The sequence below is a fragment of the Cloeon dipterum genome, chromosome 1 (genome assembly GCF_949628265.1).
Source record: "Cloeon dipterum chromosome 1, ieCloDipt1.1, whole genome shotgun sequence".
Lineage (NCBI taxonomy): Eukaryota > Metazoa > Arthropoda > Insecta > Ephemeroptera > Baetidae > Cloeon > Cloeon dipterum.
The window spans coordinates 18,710,384-18,733,050 of record NC_088786.1 but is presented as its reverse complement, the minus strand read 5'-3'; the positions used below and the strand labels follow the sequence as shown (position 1 = coordinate 18,733,050).

The window sequence follows — 22,667 nt, the reverse complement described above, 5'->3', positions numbered from 1 at the left end:
GAGTCGGCGAACGGAGCAGAAAATATTCTGCTGAAAATCTGCAGAAACCAATATGCTGAAATCAAGAAAAGAAAAGGCCTCCGTCCAAATACAAAATTAGAGACCACTCCTGCATCGCGCCACATTCATTCAATTTTTTGACTGTTCAGTCGACCAACATCGCCAATGGCTGTGATTCGCTGAGCGCTAGCGGCTAGCGCTGAAACAAGCTGAAAGCCGGACCGGACCGGAACATCTGATCTTTGTTTTGTTGACGTTTTGCAGCATTCGTGTTTCGAATTGTTTCAAATTCGAAGTAGGTCTGTGTGTCGCGCGTAAATTTGCCTGCATCCTTCTCCGATATCTCAACTCAATACCTAGAGTTTATCAATTAAGGTGAGCCTTGCTGTGCCTGAACACAACATGTCTTGAATAACACGTGGAAATTTCTGGAAATTTCATCTGCAAGGTATTACATACATATAATCGCGCTCCCTGGGGAATTTTCCAACTAGATTATATATTCTGTGTTGAATCACGATTGGAAATAATTTGTTTTACATAATATGTATCATAAATATCTACATACGCTGACCTTGCTTGTGAGAACTCCTGGTGTGAAAAATTTTTGTGTTCGTCTCGTTTAACTGACTAACCCGTTTTACCGGGGTAAGAATTGTTTTAACTAAATTATTTATTTATTTGCTGCGATATCTATTTATTTATACATACACTTACTATTGTAATTTTAACGTGCTAATTTATAAATTTTATGACTTACTAAAACACCTCAAATTCTTGATTGTATTCCAAAATGTTTGACATTATTGACTGAATTCTTTTAATGAAATTCCAGTTCAAATCACGGGAACAAAAAGGAATTTCTCTACCTTTTCCCCATAGCCCCTTTTTAAACCGCGCGTTTAGTGTTTTTCGTATTTTTTTACATTTAATAAAGTGCCATGAGTTCTGACTGATTTATCTAATTTTCACACTTTGTGCTGCAGGAAAATGATTGAAATTACATGCAATGACCGATTGGGGAAAAAAGTCCGCGTCAAATGCAACACGGACGACACGATAGGAGACCTCAAGAAGTTGATAGCCGCGCAGACTGGCACCAGATACGATAAAATCGTCCTGAAGAAATGGTACACAATTTTCAAGGACCACATCACACTACAAGACTGTATCCTTTTTCAAATCTAATCCATCTTTAACTCTATTTTTGTTCCATGTTAGTTTTTAATTCCGGACATTTCCCTCGAAGCTACGTCTACAACTAGTTTCCGCTTTTACCTGATGCCCTTTTCATGAACAGAAAACATTTCTTCATAATATTAATATTTTCACAATAAAAAATGTCAAATTAAATTGATAAAGTCAGATACAAAACAAATAATTCTGCCAAAAATCTAAAATGAAAATATCGGTAGTTACAAATTAATTTATTGTTAGCTTCAAGGTAAATGCCCTGAATTTGAATTCAAGGCTTTTTCATTAAATCTCAATTCTTTTTTTAACTTTTCCTTAATAAAAAATATTTAGATGAAATACACGACGGAATGAACCTGGAGCTGTACTATCAGTGAGGAGCGGGAAAGCAAACAATCACGCTGCGACATCAGTTCATTTGTCATTTTATTTCAGCTGGTTCAAACTCAAAATGCTTTTTGTATATAACTGGTAACATTAATTAAACTTAAGTTTTCAATAAAATGTGGTGTGAAACAAGGCTGCGGTAAAATTTGTGCTTTTTCATATTTAATCAGCAAAAAAATGCTTTTTGATAGAAAGCTTAACAAAGTTGGAAAAATATTTTAAATAGAAATGTGATGACACGATGAACACAAAAATTGCCATTGTAAAGGGCAACTCAGAAGAAATATAATATAGGTTGTAAGTTTCCGAGCAGCACCAAAATTAAAGAACAGTTTAATTTTTCTCTTAATTCTTTTCAACGGTAATATTTGAGCGGACCTGCGGGGGACGATTGCTTACTGGTTGGATACAGTTAATTAATTTATCGTAATTATTGCAAAGATATTTGTAACTAGTAGCGTGAAGCGTGAGTCCTTTCAATTGAATTAAATGGTGTATTTTGTCTGCCTTTATAAACCAATTGGGAAATTAGGAATTCATAACTTCAAAATTCCTTAAAGAATTACCATCAATGACTAGTTATGGTTAACTTTGGCCTGGGCTTTTCAATATTTAAAATCTAAAATTGAATATTTAGCGTGGTTTTAAAATGCAGCTGCGAAAGTGAGTAGAGATGCGTGATCAGTGCGGCGTTTTGAAGTGTCCGTCGGCAGGGTTTCTGCGCGGCGAGGCCGGCGAGGAATCACCAGAGAAGGAGGAAAACTGATTGCTTGTGGGGCTGACGGGCAGAGGCACGGCCACCTGGTTGTTGAGCAGATCCTTGATGTGTTGCACTATCAGATCGATCGCCACTACAAATCACAGAGCAAATGAGCAAGGAACCAAACTGACGGAGCAGAGCAGCAACACACAAAATCTGTCAAAAAAGCACTCAAACGGCACAAACCTTGCGCTTAATGTTATTAGTGTCAAATTCTTGAACACACCGGCATTAGTACTTGACTGGGGACGCGGGTGAGCAGTGAAAAAGACATTTTTCTCTTCAACTTTTTTATTAGAATTCATCCTGGCAAAATACATTCTTTTTTGTTCTCACGCAATGACATAATACCTTGATTAAATAAAAACAGCAGCTTTGAGACACTGTGATTCAGATCCGTAGTTTGTGTTGAGTACAAGTGAAACACGCCATACAAAAGATTCCATATATATTTTACATATGATCACAAGTAGCTGTGGGGAACCTGTTCATGAGTACAGATTAGAGGAACAATAAGGCAGAATACTGGGCTAATATGGAATGCAGCAGCTCTTGGGGGTTTTCGCTACATGCGGCATTTTCACTCTAAATTAATTAAGAGGTAAATGCTAAACCTTGATTGCTACAAGTACAGTAAGTTGGCTGCGAAATGCCACTTTGACTTCAACTTATGATTACAAAATGATCTGCAAAGAAAATGCACTGATGTTTACAAGTTTTTAATTAAAATGGCAGCAATTATTATGTGTAAATGTACCTACAAAATCGATAATTTTAAAAATGAACGCTTTATTTTACCCTTTCAAATATCGCTGCAGGCACGCAAAACAAAAATTCCGATAAATTTACTACTTTCAATGCTTGCCTGCAATTCTTCTCCACCGCACCAGCCTGCACCCTTTAAAGTAGTACTGGAATTTTACTTTTGACTTTTCCAATCGATTACCGAGTGTCGAAGAAGGTCAGGCAGCTGAATCACTTGATTGTAAATTCGACACAACGTCGCCAAAACTTAAAAGCAGACAAATTGTTAAGTTTTTGGTCTGCACCAAAAGCAAAAAGAGCCACAGCAACGCAGGTGATCAATCAAGGTAGCGGTTCTCTGATTGATCATCGTCGTTCCTGGGGCGTTTTGTGCTAGGTTCAGACCAAAACACCAAAATTACGATTTTTACGTTTCCACTGATTTTTGCCACATCCAGTCGAATTTTCGACTGGGTAAATCGTCCATCAATTCAGCCCCTAGGAATCGATTGACACTGTCAAAAATAGAGTTCCATAGTGCTATTTTATAATTTGATGTGATATTTAGCACAGACCACTATGTGCGTGTAATTAAAATTTGCAATCTTCAAAATATATAATATACAATAATGCCTTTGAGCAGAGAATTTCCTCACAATTTGGCTGGGAAGCTTATTTCTATATTATCCATCAAACGGCATTTGACTCTAGTGTAAACACATCAAAAATCTACCCTGCTACTGCGAAATTCATTCAATAGAACAGTCGAAAAAACTAGTTACACGCTGCATCATACAAATTACGTTCGTTTTCACAAAATCTTGATTCAGTTTGAGCACCTCGGAAGCTATTATAATTATTGTTAATACATTGTGCTAATCAAGTTGTAGATTCAAAGTGCGAGAGTATGAACTTTTGGATGGTCTGCGGTTACTTTAAAAAAATTAATCAATCCGAGAAAGGCGAACTTGGGGCATTTCTTCAAGTTTCTCCATCGAAATCGCAAATTCTACCGAGCCTGAATGTGGTGAGTGCTGCGTCTAACGAATGAGAGATTCCGAGGATGAACTGAGACTTGACTGCTTGTGTGTCGGCTTGTGGTGAGTGTTGCCATTACACGGAGGGTGGCACGTCACACCTGCGCCCCCGTCCTCGTCATCGACGGCGCCATGCAAAATATTTCGAATATGCTGGACAATCAAGTCAATAGCCACTGCAAATGTAACACAAAACCAAACAATAAAAAAACAATTCAAAGCTGCTTGCACGCGCAACAAATTCTTTACATGAAACTTACTCAAGTTAAATATATTCATCTTAAAAAATTTAATGACAACCTTCGACTTAAGCTCACAAATTAAGTATTTGCATAAGCCACTTGGTGTTTAAAGCCAGCAACCGTATAATTAAGATTTTAAGCCACTTCCACTGCGGTTTAGGTCTCTATCCTGCTACTGTAAATTTGGATTTAATATGATTTGTTTGGATGTGCTTAACCCAAAAATCGATTTTAGCCATTTGCAGAAGAAATGTAAGAAACAACATAAAAAATCATTGCTGACGTTTCTACAGCGTTTGGCTGGACTGATTATTGTTTTTTGCACATCAAAAGAAGTCATTTCCAGTATAAAATGCAAGGTGGCAGATTTGAGTCTGAAATCGCAGCAGTGTCTTAAAATATTAAGGAACTGATGACGCCATCAATTTATGTCTTCATACAATGAGAGGCCTCCGCAAAAATGATGAAATGGTTCAATAAATCTACCAGGGACAGATTTTTCCATTATTTGCGTACTCAAATCGAAATTTGTCAAGGGTCTGCATGATTACTGCAGATAAATTAAATTACAGAAAAACGTTTAATTGAAATGAAGGCACTTTGGATTAGTGGGAAATTTGCCCAGTATGCAGATATTTTCATTTGCAGGACACAGCTAGAAAATTGAAACGGCAGGCGAGAGAAAGATGTTCAGTTCGACCACCAACCACCACCTTCCCGATAGTTTCCATACAAAGAAACTTCCTTACATCCAAATGTCAGTTGTGTTCAAGAATTTTCGTGCAGGACTTAATATGATATTATATTAGAAGCGCGCATAACACTCATAACCATGCAAGGATAGCGGAAATAAAAAGAAATAACGTTTTCAAAAATTACAAGGAGACTTGCCTGTATTGTCGGCCCCTCGGGGAATGATCACGTCGGCGAATTTCTTGGTCTGAAATTAAAGCTTTTGAGTCAAGTATGCGAAAGAGGTTTGTGTCATGGCAAAAAACATTTTTGGCTAATTATCGAAAACTGTCTAAATTTCACAGCCTTAGTTATGAATTTTCCGAAGCAAGGCTCACCGGAAGACAGAACTCTTCGAACGCTGGCTTGACATACATTGTGTACTGGTTGAGGACGTGGTCAAGGTCTCTGCCGCGGTCTTTGATGTCCCTTAAAACTGCCAAAGAAATTGATTTTTATAAAGCCAATGTTGAAGAACTTGAGCTGACTACCTCTTCGGGCCAGCCTCAGGTCAGAGTCGGTGTCCACGAACAATTTCATGTGGAACAGGTTCCTGATCTGCGGTATGTAAAAGACGAGGATTCCCTCGACCAGCACGACGTCGGCTGGGTAAATAGTGGAGAAGCGCTCTCCGCTGCTCGAGTGCGTGCAGTAATCGTAGACGGGAATTTCGCAGCTCTGGCCGTGTAAAATGTCTACCAGCGTTTGGTGCAGCAGTTCATTGTTAAATGCGTCTAAAATTGAAAATTATAAAACTAATAATTAAATTGCAGGAAAATAAATACAGTATTAATCATATCATTAAAAAATAACCTTCATAGCGTAAAAACAACCTAAGAACTGATTAGAAATAAGAAAAGATATTATTTCATGTGATAGAAAACATGGAACCTAAATTAAATCATGCTTTGAGAACTAAAAGCTGGTTGATGTGTTGCCCTAAAAAGGTATTTATTTTCTTGCTTGTTCTTATATATTTTTACTCATTCTAGATTACTCTGAAACTAGCGACTAAATATTTTCTTAGCAGTGAAGAACACAGCCTACAAAATTAACGTGAAAATAAAACGATAGAATACATGTTAAATAAGAAAATAAATCTCGTAATATGGTCCTAGAAAATTCTATATTTTACGGCCTCTCTGCAATATATTAATTCAAAATAATGTCGAGAGAAAATACAACTTAGGCTTTACATCTGAAGCCCTATATCGTTGTAAAAATTGTTAATTAGTAGAATACATATCACAACTAGGCATTTCGTTTTTTATTTTTTCCTAATTAACAATTTTTACCATGACTCAGAGCCGACACTAGTCTGAAAATTAACTGACGTTCTTGACTAAGAACATAATATTAAATCTCAATTAAAAAAGATACTCGTACTATACTAAGGGATGCTAAACTGACAAGGGAGTGATAATTATTGTGAGATACTATCGATTTTATTGTTGATTTTAGCATAATATAAAATGTTTGAATTTTATATTTTATTTTATTCCTTGAATGGCTTCTTCAATAGGATCGTTTTAATGTTCAAAATATTAAAACTATGATAAACGGTATATTTTATGTCTCAATAAATTCTACTTTGGCTTCAGTTTTTTTTCATTTAATTGATTTTTTTCTTAAAAACCTCACTTTGTTAACAATGAACAGTAGAGAACTGCCACAAACGGCTTAACTGTTGTAAAAAAATGCAGCTTGCACGAAGAGATAAATTTCGCCAAGGCTGTCTGTCGCGGAAATCAGTCGACCGTGTTGCCAAGTGGCTGCAGCATGGGTATGAGCCGGTCGTTGAACCAAATTAATTCACAATGTTAATTTGATCAACCGAATAAATGATTGAGAGGGGTTGAATGAACGCACCAGGGTGGTCAAAGTTGAAGTTGCCCTTCAGGGCACGGACCTTCTCGTCCTCATTGAGCTCGCGGTAGAAGCTGTCTTGGCTGATGCAGACAACCTGTCTCTGCATGTAGGCCACATTGTCGATGCCTAACTTCTCCATGATCCTTTTGCAAACGGTGGACTGCGAAACGAGCAAAATTATACAGCAAACCGAGTGAAGAAAAATTAAAAATACATATTAGTATGCATTGTTCCAATATGACTCAAGAAATGCGTGACCTTTACGGTTCTCTCTTGAGACAGAACTCAAATAGTTAAGAATTTTAGGAACAATTGAGATATTTATGAAATCAAGAGATTTTAATGGAACGTGTGGGTATCGCTGCGGATAGGAATATGATACATAGTGCGGAAATTCGTCCGTCATACCTTGCCGGAAGCCGTTCCTCCGGACACGCCGATGAGAAAAGGCCGTTTTCCATTTCGCAGGGTGCGCACCCCGTTGGTGCTGCCGTTGGCCACATGGCCGTCCATGTTCCTCGTCTCGGACATCCCGTTGCTGCTGTCTTTGCTCTCTCCAAGCAAGGTCAAGGCCTTGTGCTGCGGCAAGGTGGAGGTGCGCTGGGCCGTTTGGTCGACCTCCGCTGCTATGGGGCGAGACAAAAGCACCCTTGCTTCCTTTCTCACAAACCAAGCATCCCCCGAAAGAACCGACGAGTCTAGACCAATACGCCTGCACGCAGCAACCTCTTTTGGCTCTTTCTCCTCACTCACTCTCAGCTGTGTACATTTCTTTTTGTCAATTTTAAAACGGTTAAATATTACATGGTAGAAACTACCGGTTTTATTGTCTACACTTCTCCAGTAAAGAGAATATTTCAGTGATCTGGGTAATATGATTGTAAAACTAGTTAGAAAGTACAGAATAAAGAGTTTCATGAGTAGAATGTTAAAAAAAATACTTTCAAATTCTAGCAAAGCATATAATATTGAGCCCGTGAGCCGTTTACTCTTGATTTGTACCGGTTTGGGCGCAAGTATCGGTAATTTTGGCGTATCTGTTTTTAAAAGTACAGCTGTGCGGCTGCTCGCTTCCTTGGTTTATCGATCGGCCGCGGGAATGGCTTGAGCATACGTGTGTGCTTATCTGCGCTGTTTCTCTCACAATGCCAATAACATGGGCACGTGGACAGCTTTTTCGACTGCAGTGTACTTTCGAGGTCATGACAGGCGACTGCAGTTTAGACGTTGAATAAAAATAAAACGTAGAACTATCGACCAGTGTTTTTTGTATAGGTTGTAAAATCAACTTTCGGAAAGCACTTTCATAGTAATACCTTTCTTTCTTTACCGTTATGTTTGTTTGGTTTTTCCCACTATAATTGATGATGACAGGTGTAACTCTTTTATTAATAGCCCTCACATATTTACAAAAATCTTTTAGAAATGATTAAGTAATCGTTTTGTAAAGAACTAATGCCGCTTTGCATTAATAAAACAAAAACCATGCGCGTGATGTTCGTTACGAACATCAGCATAACATTATTTATGTTTGCGTTGATTAATAACCCAATATGCAATATAATTTTATTTCATTTCCCTATTTATGGATTGTGTGATTTCTCTTAAAGGATAAAATGCTTTGAATTTACATTTTTTCTCAAATTATTCTAAAAATTAAACAATAAACAATCCTTCTATCTCACGCAAAATGAAGCTAATTAAAAAGGATTAAAATAAACATACATTTTGAATAGTTCCCGTTTTACCTAAATTTTATTTGGAGACATTCAAGTAGTTGACATATTTAGTAGACCCGCATTTACATTATTCCTTAACAATTTCCAGAATATTAACAAACAATTAAAAAAATAAACCGAGTAATAATTAAAATATTGAAAAACATATACCTGGAATGTGTCTAATAATATGAGACATCTTTTCCCGTTATAAAAAAAAATATTGAAATTTTTGTTGGTTCAAAAAATTCAGCTAGTCAAACAAATCACTTCTTGCAAAAATGATGCAAATCGGCCGAGAGAAAGTGGGAAATCTGCGAGCCAGGTTCGTCTCGGTATTATTTTGCCGGCTCGACCCGTCGACTTTTACTAGTAAACACAACGCACGCGACTCCCGACGCACGAGAGATTACGAAGATTTTCAAGTGAGAAAGAGAGACGATGACCTTTGCATGCGAGAGTATGTGTGTGTCAAGGACGGGAGCACGGAACTGGATCACACCGACTTCATTCACTCACTGCCGAGATGAGACATTAGACGATGATGCGCCGAGAACGAATATATTGTTAATATGCATAACAAGTTTTAGAGTTTTTTTTTTAATTTTCTCCATGTTGTTGGATTTGCGATAACTCGCATTTCCACAGAGTGCGTTCTTCCACCAAGATGCTAAGATATACGGGTGAAGGAGGATTTAGCATTTCATCTTATTTTGTCTTGCGCGAAAAAGATTTTTAGACTTTAACGTTTTGCCTTAGGCCCAATAATGTGCAGATAATTTTTTCTTTTAATTATGCAGGTAGATATATAGAGAGAGTGAGAAAAATGGGGCAGATCTTACGTACGTGCATTTCTTGGATTTATTTTTTGCTGTCTGCAGATAACGGTCGATTGATTTCTGTTGAACAACGACCAAGCAAAATCTAATTTTTTTGGCTTCTCGGATTGGCGCTTGATCATTTTTTTCGTTGGTATCTTGTTTCGCCTGTAAGTCACCACGTATTAAAATTGAAGAAGAAAAACAAAATTTCATTAGATATAATAGGGAGCTGCAATTTAATTTTTTTGCTAATATTAACTATAACGATAACACTCGAAATTTATATTAAAGTGAAAAATTTATGATTGCGCTATTTTAATCAGATTCTATCGATCGCGTCATGAACTGGCTCAATATTTGTTGACTTTTAAGTCACATTAAATGCAAAATAATTTCAGATTTTTAAAGGTCTCAGCCGCGTAATTTTCGGCGTTTAGGCGGCGGCTTCTTAAACTGGCTTCAGCCGAATTTTTTGACGGCGTCTGTTGCGGATAAAAATTTTTGAAAGTGAAATTTGACAGGCCTTAATAGCCCAAAAAAGCCGGTGACCAGTTTTTTCTTTGAGGCATTTTTTTTTTTAATATTTAACTTTCGGCTCGCGTGGTGTGAGCGACTTACAATTAGCAAAAGTCACGACGGCTGGAAGCTGACCACGTGGCCCAAAATTAGCCGGCTGTCTGATGTCTGATTGTGAGATCACTATTGAAGAGCTAGACAAAAAAGCTGTTATGTAATTAGCTATTCACGCTTTTGGAACGATTTTCTCAAAAAATTTACATCGTTTCAACAAAGTTAATTTTTGGCAAAATATTTGAGATTTTTCGATTTCATTTGAAATCCTTACTTAAAACAGTAGCGGATGTGTTTTCATAAGTATAGCAATCATCATTGAATCACAAATAAACCAAGAATAGAGAAAACCAATTGAAAAAATATTTTACGTTTTATGTCAAATAACCGTGATTGAATTTTTGAAGTTTCAGACTGTATGTATACCGTATACAGAGCATTGATATCGATATCATTTAGAGACGTTATCAGAGTCATACTTTGTCATGTACAATTATATTAATGTTATTAAAAGCAGATGATTAACAATTTGTTTCTTATAGGCTAGTTAAGTCTCCAAGTTGATTCCGATGAATAATTTTCAATAATGTCTTCTACAAAAAGCTACGTTTATCAATTTATTGATATCCTATTAATTTTTGGGCCTATTTCCGCTTTGCTCTTATGGGTGGAGTGTGTATATGTCTTATCACATTGTTTGCCAGTAGACTATTTTTTAAATCATTATTAATGAACAGCAGTGTGGAAAAAATATTTTTACAGCTTCAAATAATATCGCATGTATGTATATTGAAAACGTTTATTTTTAGCGTTTTTGGAGAAATCCATTGAAACTCAAAATATGAACAATTATTTTTTTCTACTTTCAAAAACAAAAACTTGCCATTGTTATTTATTTTTAACTGTGTACTGAAATAGTATCATGTACAACTACACTGAACTACACATTATTGTTATTTTTCAACCTAGGTATAACCATGTTTTTAGTGAACATCACGTATGACAGAAACTTTTAATGTATGGCTATTAATCCATTAATAATTGAGTTTTAAATTGAGTAAAGCCATTGTGGACAAAAAATTGAGTGCGGCACAAAGCAAGAACGTGCGCAATAAAGCTTTTAAGCCGCGAGATAGGCAAAAAAACTGTGTGAGGCAAAATCAAAGCGGCATACGCGATTTTTAATGCCACACAGAGAGACGCTTTTACACATAAAGTGCATTTTTGCTCTTCATTTAGTCGCGAGAAAGATGTACTGGTGGAAATAATGGAAAAACTCTCATGAGAGAGTGAAGAGCAAATTCATTTGTCTCGCCCACAAAAAGGGCACGTTTGATTTTATTTCTTTTTGTTATATTTTTTTTTTCAATTTATCGCATGTGCCGAGAAAGTAAATTTCATATAGGAGCCTTTTTGCTACGCCAAAGTGAGTGGATATTTTTTTCTAACGCACACGCATGCCGCAGATGCCCTTTGCGTGGGAGGGAATTTCATTACTGCCTTATGTTTTGAGAGCTACCACTGAAGATTGCATTACTTTTGTCGCTGCTCCATCTCACAATAAATCATTCGGCAATGCCAATTCTGGCATTGCTAAATTCTCATGACTTCCAAATAATCTAGGTCAAAGTTTGACACACGTCAATGATGAAAATAGTTCATATAATCGTTAAATATGCGATTTTGAGGGATAAAATGATTAGTAAAAAGTCGAGGAACAATAAGGAAAATTTCTTATTTGAGCTACAAATAATTGTTATAAATTACGGTGTTTTCACGAAAGATTTGATATTGTCTGATTTTTTTATTTCATATTTAATTAAATTATTCAATATTTTAAACCTCTTGTCAGGATCCAAAACACATTAATTCTTCAATAAATTTCTTTTTAAAGCTAATTGCAAGAAAATGGCAAATTTACGTTACCGCTCATCGCAATTAATTTACCCTCTTTAAAACGTAACTTGATCTTGCACATTTTTTAACAACGATCGGTCTCAGCCTTTAAGGCGAAGGGAGATTCCTTTTCCTTGTAAAACCAGAAAGAACAGTTATCATTGCACAAAGAACACTAATTTCCAGATGAGGCTTTCGCTTCCCTGATTCTGAGAACGAAACGCTAAATGTTTGTTTAAAGTCTCACATTTGGCCACGTGCGGATTCCATTTATGTCAGCCTCGCATTCTCGATCCTGATCTCATCATCAGTCAGAGGCGCCAGAGTCAGTGATTTCGCAAGGCAGCGAAATATTGTCATCTTGATCGATCGTCTCCAAAATTGGAATAAGATTTTTCTGAAGGATCTGACCATGTTTCATTTTTTCCTGTTGAATTAAAACGTCGGGCATTTCGAAGCTATTAGCATTTCAATTGAACTTGAAGCAAGATATTGATTTCAAGTCTTAAGGAGAGCGGATCAATCGTACGTGCGACGGAGTGAATGACAAGTTGAAGAACAGGGATTTTCCTCCTCGCCTCTCAGTGCTGTTTACTTATGCATCTCACTTTTGATCGCGGTGACACGTTATAATATCTCGAGTACTGAAAATCCCCTTTCATTTATAATGCCAATCAATTGGCCGGTTATCAAGTATGCATGTCACCTGCTAAATTCAATATTTCGCAATGGAAGTTTTTTTCCGCATAGAAAATATATCACGTACAAATCCTTTAGCTGGCTTTTTACTCAGCAGCACTCCAAGATAAAAAGGAAAACCCTCTCACAAGTGGGCCAAAATCCCAAAGCTTTTACATTATCTCATTTTTTATCTGAAATGATGGGGGGACCGAAACGTGTTGGGACCTGTTAGTTTGAATCATATTGTCTCGCTCGAAGATAGTGACGCAAAATTATACGATTAATTAGCACCAAAGACCAGTGTGTTGTGAATGGATATGCTGACAGCTCCGAATCGGGCAGGTGCGATAAAAAGGGACGAGGCCTCGCAGCTCCTCGCATGCTAGAAAGAATGAGCAAATAAAGAACCCGCCATAGTTGAGTGTCTGCGGCGCCTGTTAGTTCCGCGAAAAATAAGGCTGACGATGAGCATCATTATGCGTGCGGCCTGCTCATTTTATTATCTAAATCGCGGCAAGCTAGGCGCGCACGTCTTCCCACGCTCACTCGCGAATTATTTTTGTCACCTCCTTCGCTTCGCTGACGCCACCCCCGCAATGCAAGGGTAGTGAAATTACGTCCAAGCTGACGCGCGAGTGACTGATGTCATTCCGGCGACAACTACAACGTCTTCTCACCTATTATCACTTAATTAAGACCCCCTGTGGATGCAATTGTTTTTGTAAAAGTAGATGCGGCTAGGCAAACATCAACAATTACTATGCTTACTGGCAATTATTGTAGCGTTTTAGGTCAAAAAAGCCAAACGTTGGCAGGACAAAAAATAAAGAAGACCTTTGGAGTATCATTAATCGTAGAAATTACAAAAAATCGCATCACATGAGATGAAGAATCTGATCTTAGCTGAGACCATAAATTTACATCTCACCATGAGATCGAAGCCGACAATCGATCCCAAGGTGAGAGGAAAATTTTCAGTCTCAAATGAGACCCAATTTTTCAATCTTATATAGTCACGTTTTTTTATTTTCGCTTGAATTGTTGGTAGGACATAATTAAATAATTTTTTAATTGAATTTAAAGCAGTTTCATAGGTGTAAAAGCGAGCAAATTTTTCATGCCAACGGAAATTTCTCTATAAATATGGAAAAACAAACATTTCGCTATAAATATAGGCACATAATTTCAACTGAAAAATTATTTACTCTATACTGAATCAACATGATTTCTAGCGTTTACAGAAAGATAAACTCTTGTAGACTCTCACTCAATTTTGGATCTGAACTTTTTGTGTCTCATTGTTAGAGATTTTGATCAGCCATGCCATCTAAAGTGTTTTGACTGGCTCTGTGTGGCGTTAATGTATGTAAGAACAAAGCCTTTTTGATTCACAAAATAAAACCTTGTGATAAGAAAACGATGAATTTTCACATTTAAGATTGCTGTGTTTTATCAAAAATATGTGCAATATCATATCTTAATCCTTATATACTTCCCCTCTCGCGAGTTTTTTACATAACTTTTGTACAATTATCGCGTAAGGCATCATCTTGATAAAAATTTGGGTGACTGTTCTAATTGATCAGAATGATGCACCCTTTATACGTGATAGATTATGTGTATCGTTATCTTGCATATTCCATCAACGCACAGAATCACCCGCGTGTTGGGCTATATTTGGCTGCGCGGGCGGGCGTGATTATATATCCGAAGCAATTAATCTGTTTTACGACAAGATGATGCGCTCGCTCTTTTGACGTGATCACTGCAGTCACGTCGCTTGGCGCCTGAGTTGAGCTCGCACGCTGCTAGTTTCCAGGAGATATCCAGGAAAGTGCAGAGTGTGCCAAGTGAATCATGGCTCTTGTATAAACATTTTGGCTTCTCTTGTGACGTACAAGACACTGTGTGTGATAGATTTTCATAATGAGCTACCCACTTCCGTTGAAAAAGATCTGGAAAGAAGCTACACCTTGCGCGTAATGACGCAAATAGCAGGGCGAAAGTGCTAATTAAACTAGTATATGGCTTTCCGTGACATTAAGAGGAGGCAATTACTTGACTTTCTCTATATAAAATTCCAACGGAGATTATGTTCGCAGAGTCAATGCCGAAAATAGCTTTCGGCTACGCGGCATTTGCCTCTTTTAGGATATTGTTTGTCTTTTTATGTATCGTGTATTTATTTTGTTCGCAGATATCGCTGCTTTATTTACAATATTATCCAGCTGACGACGTCATATTCATGAATGACGCGAAACTTAAACAATTGCGTGGCAGTAATTAATTTGGTAAACATCTTTGCTATCTAAAAGATTCATGGCTACTGTCATTATATTCCCTTCTTCAGGAAGTTTTGAACCTTTTTCCAATTCTAAAATGAAAATAATTTACTGGATTATTCATCTTGTGAAATTCTTTAATTAAGTTAAATTTAAATTCCGGCTAATTTTCCTCAAAGCGACCAAACGTAATTTTAAAGAGGACTTAGCAACATCCCAGAAAATCCCTGTGTTGCCAATGCATAAACCAAATCCCTATAAGGATTTAATTAAAGCCAAAAGTGGCCCAAAATTGTTAAGAACAATTGCTGCAAAGTTGGGATTTATTTTCAAATAGTGAGGTCTGTCTCCCTAATTGAAATCTTATTTTGGTTCACAACAAAGTGTCACACACCGTTGGATAGATCTCGATGAGAGGAATCGAATTCTGCCAAAAAGAAAAGAGGATCTCGCTTTATATTTGGGAGAAATTCGGCAAAATTTTATTTTAAATTGTAGCTTAAGGCCCTCTTTTGATCACTGCACTGAAATTATTGTAGAACAAATTGTTCAAAATAACAAAAAATCAATCATCTGCTTATTGTAGCCAACAATTCAAATAATTATATATTGATGCCCTGGATAAATACACTCGAAGGAATTTTTTTAGCATAATTATATATTTTCACGGTGTTCAATTTTTACAATTTAATTGTATAAAGTAAAAATGGGTACATATAAATATAGAATTCCCCTTCGTTTTCGTTTTTATTTCTTCCTTGCCATGAGAGCGACCAGTTCTTTGGCCCTCAATGTAACTTTTTTAAACATTTTTATTGCAACATAAAAATATATTTCTTCGATAACCTGTTGAGTTGCAAACGTGCAATACAGAGTTAGACGTTCAAACTTTTATTTGCAGATACGAACCATCTTACAATCCGCCATGAACCCAATTTCCCCGAATAAAGCAGACATGGTATATATTTCGATGAAAAATAGAACAGCAGTTAATAATAATGCGTTGAAACGCACACAAGCTGCTTAGAGGCAACCGCGAAACCGGAAATTCTCACGTGCGAGCGCACCTGACATTCCTCCACTTTAATTAATTAAACACCAACCTATCCCAATAACGCTTCGCCGAGTGTCAAAGAGTTCAGAGGCAGTGAAGCAAGGAAATGCCGCGTCTAAAGAAGAAAATGAGAAAATATAAAGGTCGGGCAAACTTTTTGATTAAATTGTGCGGCGCAAAGGCATAGAAGTAAATTGTTTAACAATGAGGATTTTAGCGCCCAATATTAATTAACAGTCATAAACACGCCCAAAAGGTAATAATTCATTTATATAGCACGACAATAAATCAAGATTGCGCATACAGTAGCTAGAGACTTAGTTAGAGAGGTGGTGTCTATGTGCAGGGGCAAAGCAACCAACCAAGTTTTATGGGCGGCGCGGAAGTTGCGTGCAGCCACACAACAATAATTACTACTCTCCGTTTTGTTTATAATCAGAAACAGGGCACAGGGAATGGCCATAAAAACCGTGCACTAATTCGGCATTCTGGTCTTACGTCCGTTCGAAATTGCTGATGCAACTTTAGGTGCCTTTTGCTGCATCAAAGTCATGCAAGTTTCGCTGTGAAAGGTGAGATTGGCCTCAATATATGCATCTAATAGAACACGTACGATTCAGAAAAGAAGTTCGTTCGTTCGCTTGCTTACTTGCGGTTATAATACTTGGAAAACTCAAAGCCACCGAGAGAAACTGCTTTATATGTCATTTGTCCTGTTGACATAAGACACACATAATTATGACGAGAGCTATTTTAGGTAAAAAAAGTCGCGACGCAGTTTCTTTTGCCAAGCGGCGCGCGGGAAAATTCCCAAGAAATCAAGCAATTCAGGAATGCCGCCATATAGAACAATAGCTGAGTTACCTTGCGCATGGCAGCAGGTTTGGAAACGCCGAGTACTTTGGAGGCTGTTTCATTGAGTTATAAAGATCGCGACTGGAAATATTTGCCAATAAATCAGTATACAAAATTCAGTTTTCAAACAGTTTTTTTTAGAAAATAGTGACCTCCCCAGATTTTAATTTAAAATTTACTTTGAAGAGTTAAATTTTATGCGCGTTTCAAGGAATTTGACTTTTTCTCTCTAAATTTTCTCTTTATGTACAGAAAATTTTAAAAAATTAATTCAGGAGTAGCTTTTTAAAATGTATCAAATAGATTCTGAATATTTGTCTCCTCTGCAATGGCTGACCAGAACTGGGAGTCGGCCTTATTCACTAACAGACTTGTGTTCACACGAAACGCCAAAAATGCGGTTTCCACTTTTTAATTTGTAAAAACAGGCAACTGGATTTGCATTTGTTTATTGCATTAAAACATTTCTACAGCTGTGATAAAAATACTGTAATTTGAAGTAGCCAATTTCGAAATTGTGAACACCTGTTTTTCTTATTTTTTGATAAATGTTCGTTTGTACACTCTCGGGCTATGCATAAATTATTGATTCAAAAAACCAAACTATATTAACTAGATTCTAGAATAAATAAACACCTGTTTTTGCTCCGCATAAATTTATCAGTAAAATAGATGAAGAAATTAAACTTACAAGCGAGTATTGTCATTACAGAGTGTCAGTTTGCGACTCAAAGATCGACACCTATATGCATACTAATGTCAACAATATCAAATAAGGCGTGCGTTTCCTTTGACCCTCCGCAAGAATGGCGATTTGCATATATTGTGGAGCAAGATCAAGCGAGCGCAGGGATTTTCCTTATTAGAACGCGAGATGATGAAGTTGTCCCCCCGACATCATTATTATTATACGTGTATATATATTTTATGCGCGCGTGATGTGTTACAGAAATTATTAATTCGCTCTATGCGCCAACAAGGTTGTATGCATCATGAGTATATAGTGAGATGTTAATTAAAAGTGCTGGCGGTGGTAACTGTTAATGCGAAAATAATCACACAGGCAGTTTCCTCTCTCACTCGGCTAGACCAAAAGAAACAAGAAGTTCTCTGCGCGGAAAACCCCAAAGACGATGAGGGAAAATTCATCTACGAGAGGCTTGTGGTGAGACGGTTAAAAACAATTTAAAGGGGAACTCCATTGAACATTCGCAATGACCTTGATTTCCAATTGGTAATAGGAAGATAATGGAATGCACGGAATTTAAAAATTTGGAGATAAAATGAACGTGATAAGATAAAATGAGCTTGAGTTACTATCACGTCCTCTTTGACTTCTTTGTTTCAAATTTTCAGGTAATTCTTAGTTGGCAAAAGCTTTTTGGTCTATGGTAATTTAATTTATTTGAGAAAATTAAAATTTGAGTAATTAAAAACAAATATCCGATTTTTCTTCTTTAATTTACTATTCCTTTTAAACCTTAAACAATTTTAGCCTATTTTTCCTGCAGCTTCCGTTAAATCTATAAAAATATTTTCTTTCTATTCAATTAAAAATTGTTTTACTAATATTTTTATACTATCTGATATAGTCACTCACGATAAAATTGTACGTGCGCGCAGAAACTTACAGTCGATCGAGCAACGAGAAAGATAATGCATCATGGTTAGCAAATTTAACTTGCATCGCCCTATTTTCCTGCTACCCATGAATTAAACTATAAACCAAATACGCCCTGCAAGGAACCAATACCTAATATTAGAATAGTGTTTCTTAATTCTTAATAATATTTTATTAAAATCTAAAAAGCCTGAATTTCTGTGAAATTTTCTTCGTTATGTAATTTAGGTACCGCGTTGAGTGGTGCTTTCGTGAAAAGAACACACAAAATGAGTTTAATTGTCTCATTGCTGACTGAGACAAATTTTGATTGCATTAAATAATCGCTAATTGCTAAAACGGCAACTTTTACAGGGAATTTTTAACGAAAAAATATTAAATAAATTGAAAAATGCAAACGCAGGCTGAAAATCTAGTTTTCTGGATAGGATTTCTTTGTATAATAATACAAACAACTGTGTAATAATATACCAATTTTAAGGTAGGTTGATTTAAAAAATTTGTTCCAAACCAAATTTGCTTTATTCGGCTGAAACACCTTAATAATATTAACGTGCTTATAACAAGATGAATTCGTTCAAATTAAGAAGGCAGCAAATCATTTTGGAAAAAGCTAACCAACGACTTGACCATGAAATTTCAGCTATTCAATTGGCAGGAAAATTAAATCAGAAATTTCAATTTTATTAATTTTATTCCTCCAAAATTCGCAGGTGCAAAGGAAATTGCAGCACGGGATGCAAAACGGATGCCGTTGGAATGGTATGCAGTGTCAAAAAAGTGGTAACCGCTGCTTCGTTCCAGGAATTAATCAAAAAAAGAAAGAAAGTGTGGCAAGGTGCGAAGGTAGGCTGATGCAAGTTACGAGTCGTGTTGGTCGAGCCAACCTGAGGAAAGGAGACCAGCCCCTCCTCGGCTCGCGTCAGGTCGCGGCGCGGCGGCAACAATAAAGTTATCTGCGACGCGCCAGACGTAATACGTTCACGCACACAAGAGCCAGCCATAGCGTATTTCCCCCCGTCGGCGGCAGTCATTGACGTCCCCACCTGCCCGAGGATTGGTTATGTCCGTCGAGCCCTTCTCTCGCAGGGTATAAAAGAGGCTGCGGCTGCCGATAACGTCATAAACCAAAAAGTTCATCCAAGAGAAACTACTGCAAGTGCACCCGATCTTCTCTCGCTGCAATATCGAGGATTATTATTATTTCTCTTCAGTTGATATTCGTCTGGTGCAACAACACAATGAACAAGACAGTGATTTTAGTGTTGACGCTGGCGCTGATCGTCGGCTTCGCCACCGAGGCTCAGAGCTACCCCCGCAGGTAATTTGATCATTTTTTACTTTGATTAGCAGTCGCTAAATTTATTTTCATTTTTTCACAATATTAAAAGTCTAATTTAGACTAGCAAGATATTTAGCTAAACTCAATTTTTAAAGGCGCAATATAAATTAATTCTACATAATCCTGAAAGTCGCGCGTGCGGACGGAATATTGAGCAAGAAGGCGTAAAAGAGTGGCACGATCAGGGGGTCAAAGGGTGATTTGATTACCACCAGATAACAATTGAGATGTCTAATTAGGTCCGGCCATTGTAAGTTCGGCGCGATGGCCGGGGGCGGTTTGCTGATGCAATACATCAACGCGGTTGTACGACGTACGATCGAAAGTTTAGCCATGTGACTCTCGCATGGTCAACTTTGGACCGATCGGACATGACTAATCCGTCATTTACGCGGCATGCAGGGTTAATTTTAAATCAGCCACCGCGCCGCTTTGATAGTTCATTGCCAGCGATCGTGCAACAACTGCCGTCACCCCACCGTAGTGTTTTATTTATTTTGCAAAACGTGCTCAGATAGAGAGTTGGGATTTACAAAATGATTCACACCTGGACTGCGGGTCCAATGTGCATCTGTGGGTCCAAAGTCGTTCTTACCTAACGCCTACCTTTTCTTTATTTTTCCAGAATGAAGCGGGTTTCTGACCAGAGGTTGGCCGAACTGGAGACGCTACTCGCCCTATCCAAAATGAGGGGTAAACTCGTGACAGTGCCCATCGGCTTCGGAAGGATAGACCCTGCTAAAATGTAAGCATAGAATTTTCTTTTCAAACCCTCTTCAAAAATTTAAATTACATAAGAAAAAAATTTCTGGACACAAACCTTGAGTTGATTAGCGAGACTCCTGTTTCTGCTAAACTCTTCCGTTGAAGCAATTTTCCTCTTACGCACAAAGCTTGAATTAATTTTTTTGGCCTTGATTGCAGAGGCCGACGCAGGCGGTCGCTGAGGAAAAGGCAAGAGTACATGGAGGACCTGGAAGTGGAGCGTTTGCTACTCGAGGAGGAAAACACGTCTTCGGAAAAGATGCTGAGGCCTTCGGAAGACAACCTGCTGCGGGATTACCTGCTCAAATGGTCCAAGCACGACTCTATAGAGAACCAATGAACATTCATCACCACTTAGATACATAGCAACACACACACACACACTTAATTGTTAATAATTTATTGTTTCGTACATGGAAGCGGCACTGCACCGCCGCACACGTGCGGAGGCCCGTCGCGCTGGAGAGAAAACACGCGTGGAACTGAGTATTTCTTGAACGATTTCTGTGATAATTTAATGATTTCAGTATTATATAGTTCCGGGTTATCACAGGAATTCCACTTGTCTTGTTTTTCTCTGCAAGGGAAAGCGGAGATTGCGGTCCGCAATAAGTTTTTGTGTGAATCGTCTCCCGAAGAAAGAGGAGAGGATCGCGTTTGAATTCTCGAGTTACGGATTATTTGGGAATAAGCAAGTTCCTAAAATTGTTAACTCGTCGCCACTTCTAGTCATTTTGATATATTTTGTATTTATATTGCTAATTTATTGCTCGGCGTCTCTGTGTTCAAACGTTTTACCAAACAATATATTAATAAAAAATGAATGTTCAAATTAACCCACGATTTCTTTCATTCCTCGTCGTGTCAATGATCCCTTATTTTGGCCTTAAAAATATTTAGCAGGAGAGAATATTTCCTGTCTGGCCGCGCGCGCTTTGTGCTGGTGCACACGCTGAGATAAAATTAGCAGAGAATTGCGTGTGATCTTATGCGACAAGACGAACGATTTACGCGGATCACTCGGGTCGCGGGTCAGCTGGATTGTGACCCAGCACAGATAAAACGCTCTCTTTCAAAACATTCTGCTTTTTCAACGAAAATTTCTACGAACTTACAACTTTTTACTAGCAGAAAGTCACGTGCGATAAAATTGTGCGTTCGCTGCGCACAATAGCTCGTCGCTAACGAGAAAGACATAAATATCGAGTTGACTATTTGATCTCCCCAAACATCAGTTAAACTATATTCTATAGTAAAAAATATATTTTCAAATTTTTACCCCATATTATTAATTTTCAAATTTATTTTCAGGGTCATCCTGATTATTATCAGTCTTGTATTTATCATAGTTTTTTTCCAATTTTTTATATCGTTTAATTTGTAATCCCATTAAGCAGAAAAACTCAATTACAGTGGTGCTGTCATAAAAATAAAGCTTACTCAGATTTAATTCAGAACTAAATGGAAAATTTTATCCTTAAACTTGAGAATTTATCTCAATTGTTTCAACATCTTTTTCGGAGTTTAATATACCCAGCTCAAATATGGGAAATTCGAAATAAACAGGAATATAGCAAGAATAAACAAGAATAATGAATAAAAGAAATTGCACGTGAACTGACCTGCTACAATGTTGGATTGCTGTGTACACTGGGAGAATATAATATTATATAATTATGTAATATTAATTTAATACTTACGCGTCTCACGATATTTTACCTTCTGAATTAAGATGCTAAAGCGTTCCTGATTTAAGAATTATTCAATTTAAGGAAATTTTTAAGAGGCTCGTTAGTTAAAATCACATTATGATTTAAATATATAATGTTAATATGTAATTTTAATGGAAAAACTTTTAGTTAACCAAAGTTATTGAAATTTAAACATTTTTTGTAGCAGGTTATTGATAAACATTTTACTGAAAACCCAACAAATTTCAGTAAAATTTCTGGATGTCACATTGCAGTATTTTTCACTCCTGCTTTTTATTGTTGTTTTTCGAAAATTATTCCCTAATTAATTATGATACAGCAAGAACGGCAGGAACTTAGACACATAAATAAAGGCCAATTTCATAACCTCCTCATCATACTATCG

General features: G+C 37.1%; 3 protein-coding genes across 5 annotated transcripts; 2 read left to right on the top strand and 1 right to left on the bottom strand.

Annotated features, from left to right (window-relative positions):
• The first annotated feature begins 217 nt into the window (after window positions 1-217).
• On the top strand, window positions 218-1,726 carry ubl (Ubiquitin-like protein 5). Of its 2 annotated transcripts, none has more exons than XM_065490834.1 (3): window positions 218-375; window positions 987-1,168; window positions 1,528-1,726. In XM_065490834.1, the coding sequence occupies exons 2-3, from the start codon at window positions 991-993 to the stop codon at window positions 1,569-1,571; spliced, it is 222 nt and encodes a 73-aa protein (XP_065346906.1). In that variant the 5' UTR covers window positions 218-375; window positions 987-990; the 3' UTR covers window positions 1,572-1,726. The 2 variants fall into 2 exon arrangements, with proteins under 2 accessions (XP_065346906.1, XP_065346914.1); XM_065490842.1 differs by lacking the exon at window positions 218-375 and adding an exon at window positions 426-448.
• On the bottom strand, window positions 1,597-7,739 carry Uck (Uridine-cytidine kinase). 2 transcript variants are annotated; one of them, XM_065490822.1, is made up of 6 exons: window positions 7,374-7,739; window positions 6,966-7,125; window positions 5,588-5,830; window positions 5,435-5,532; window positions 5,256-5,304; window positions 1,597-2,432 (listed from the first exon to the last, which is right to left on the bottom strand). In XM_065490822.1, the coding sequence occupies exons 1-6, from the start codon at window positions 7,494-7,496 to the stop codon at window positions 2,263-2,265; spliced, it is 843 nt and encodes a 280-aa protein (XP_065346894.1). In that variant the 5' UTR covers window positions 7,497-7,739; the 3' UTR covers window positions 1,597-2,262. The 2 variants fall into 2 exon arrangements, with proteins under 2 accessions (XP_065346894.1, XP_065346885.1); XM_065490813.1 differs by lacking the exon at window positions 1,597-2,432 and adding an exon at window positions 2,615-4,298 and having other exon boundaries at window positions 7,374-7,716.
• An 8,686-nt stretch (window positions 7,740-16,425) lies between these two features.
• LOC135948498 (uncharacterized) lies at window positions 16,426-21,406 on the top strand. Its single transcript, XM_065497806.1, has 4 exons — window positions 16,426-16,559; window positions 19,177-19,784; window positions 20,431-20,550; window positions 20,730-21,406. Exons 2-4 carry the CDS (start codon window positions 19,705-19,707, stop codon window positions 20,908-20,910), a joined length of 381 nt encoding a protein of 126 aa, XP_065353878.1. The 5' UTR covers window positions 16,426-16,559; window positions 19,177-19,704; the 3' UTR covers window positions 20,911-21,406.
• The last annotated feature ends 1,261 nt before the right edge of the window (window positions 21,407-22,667 follow it).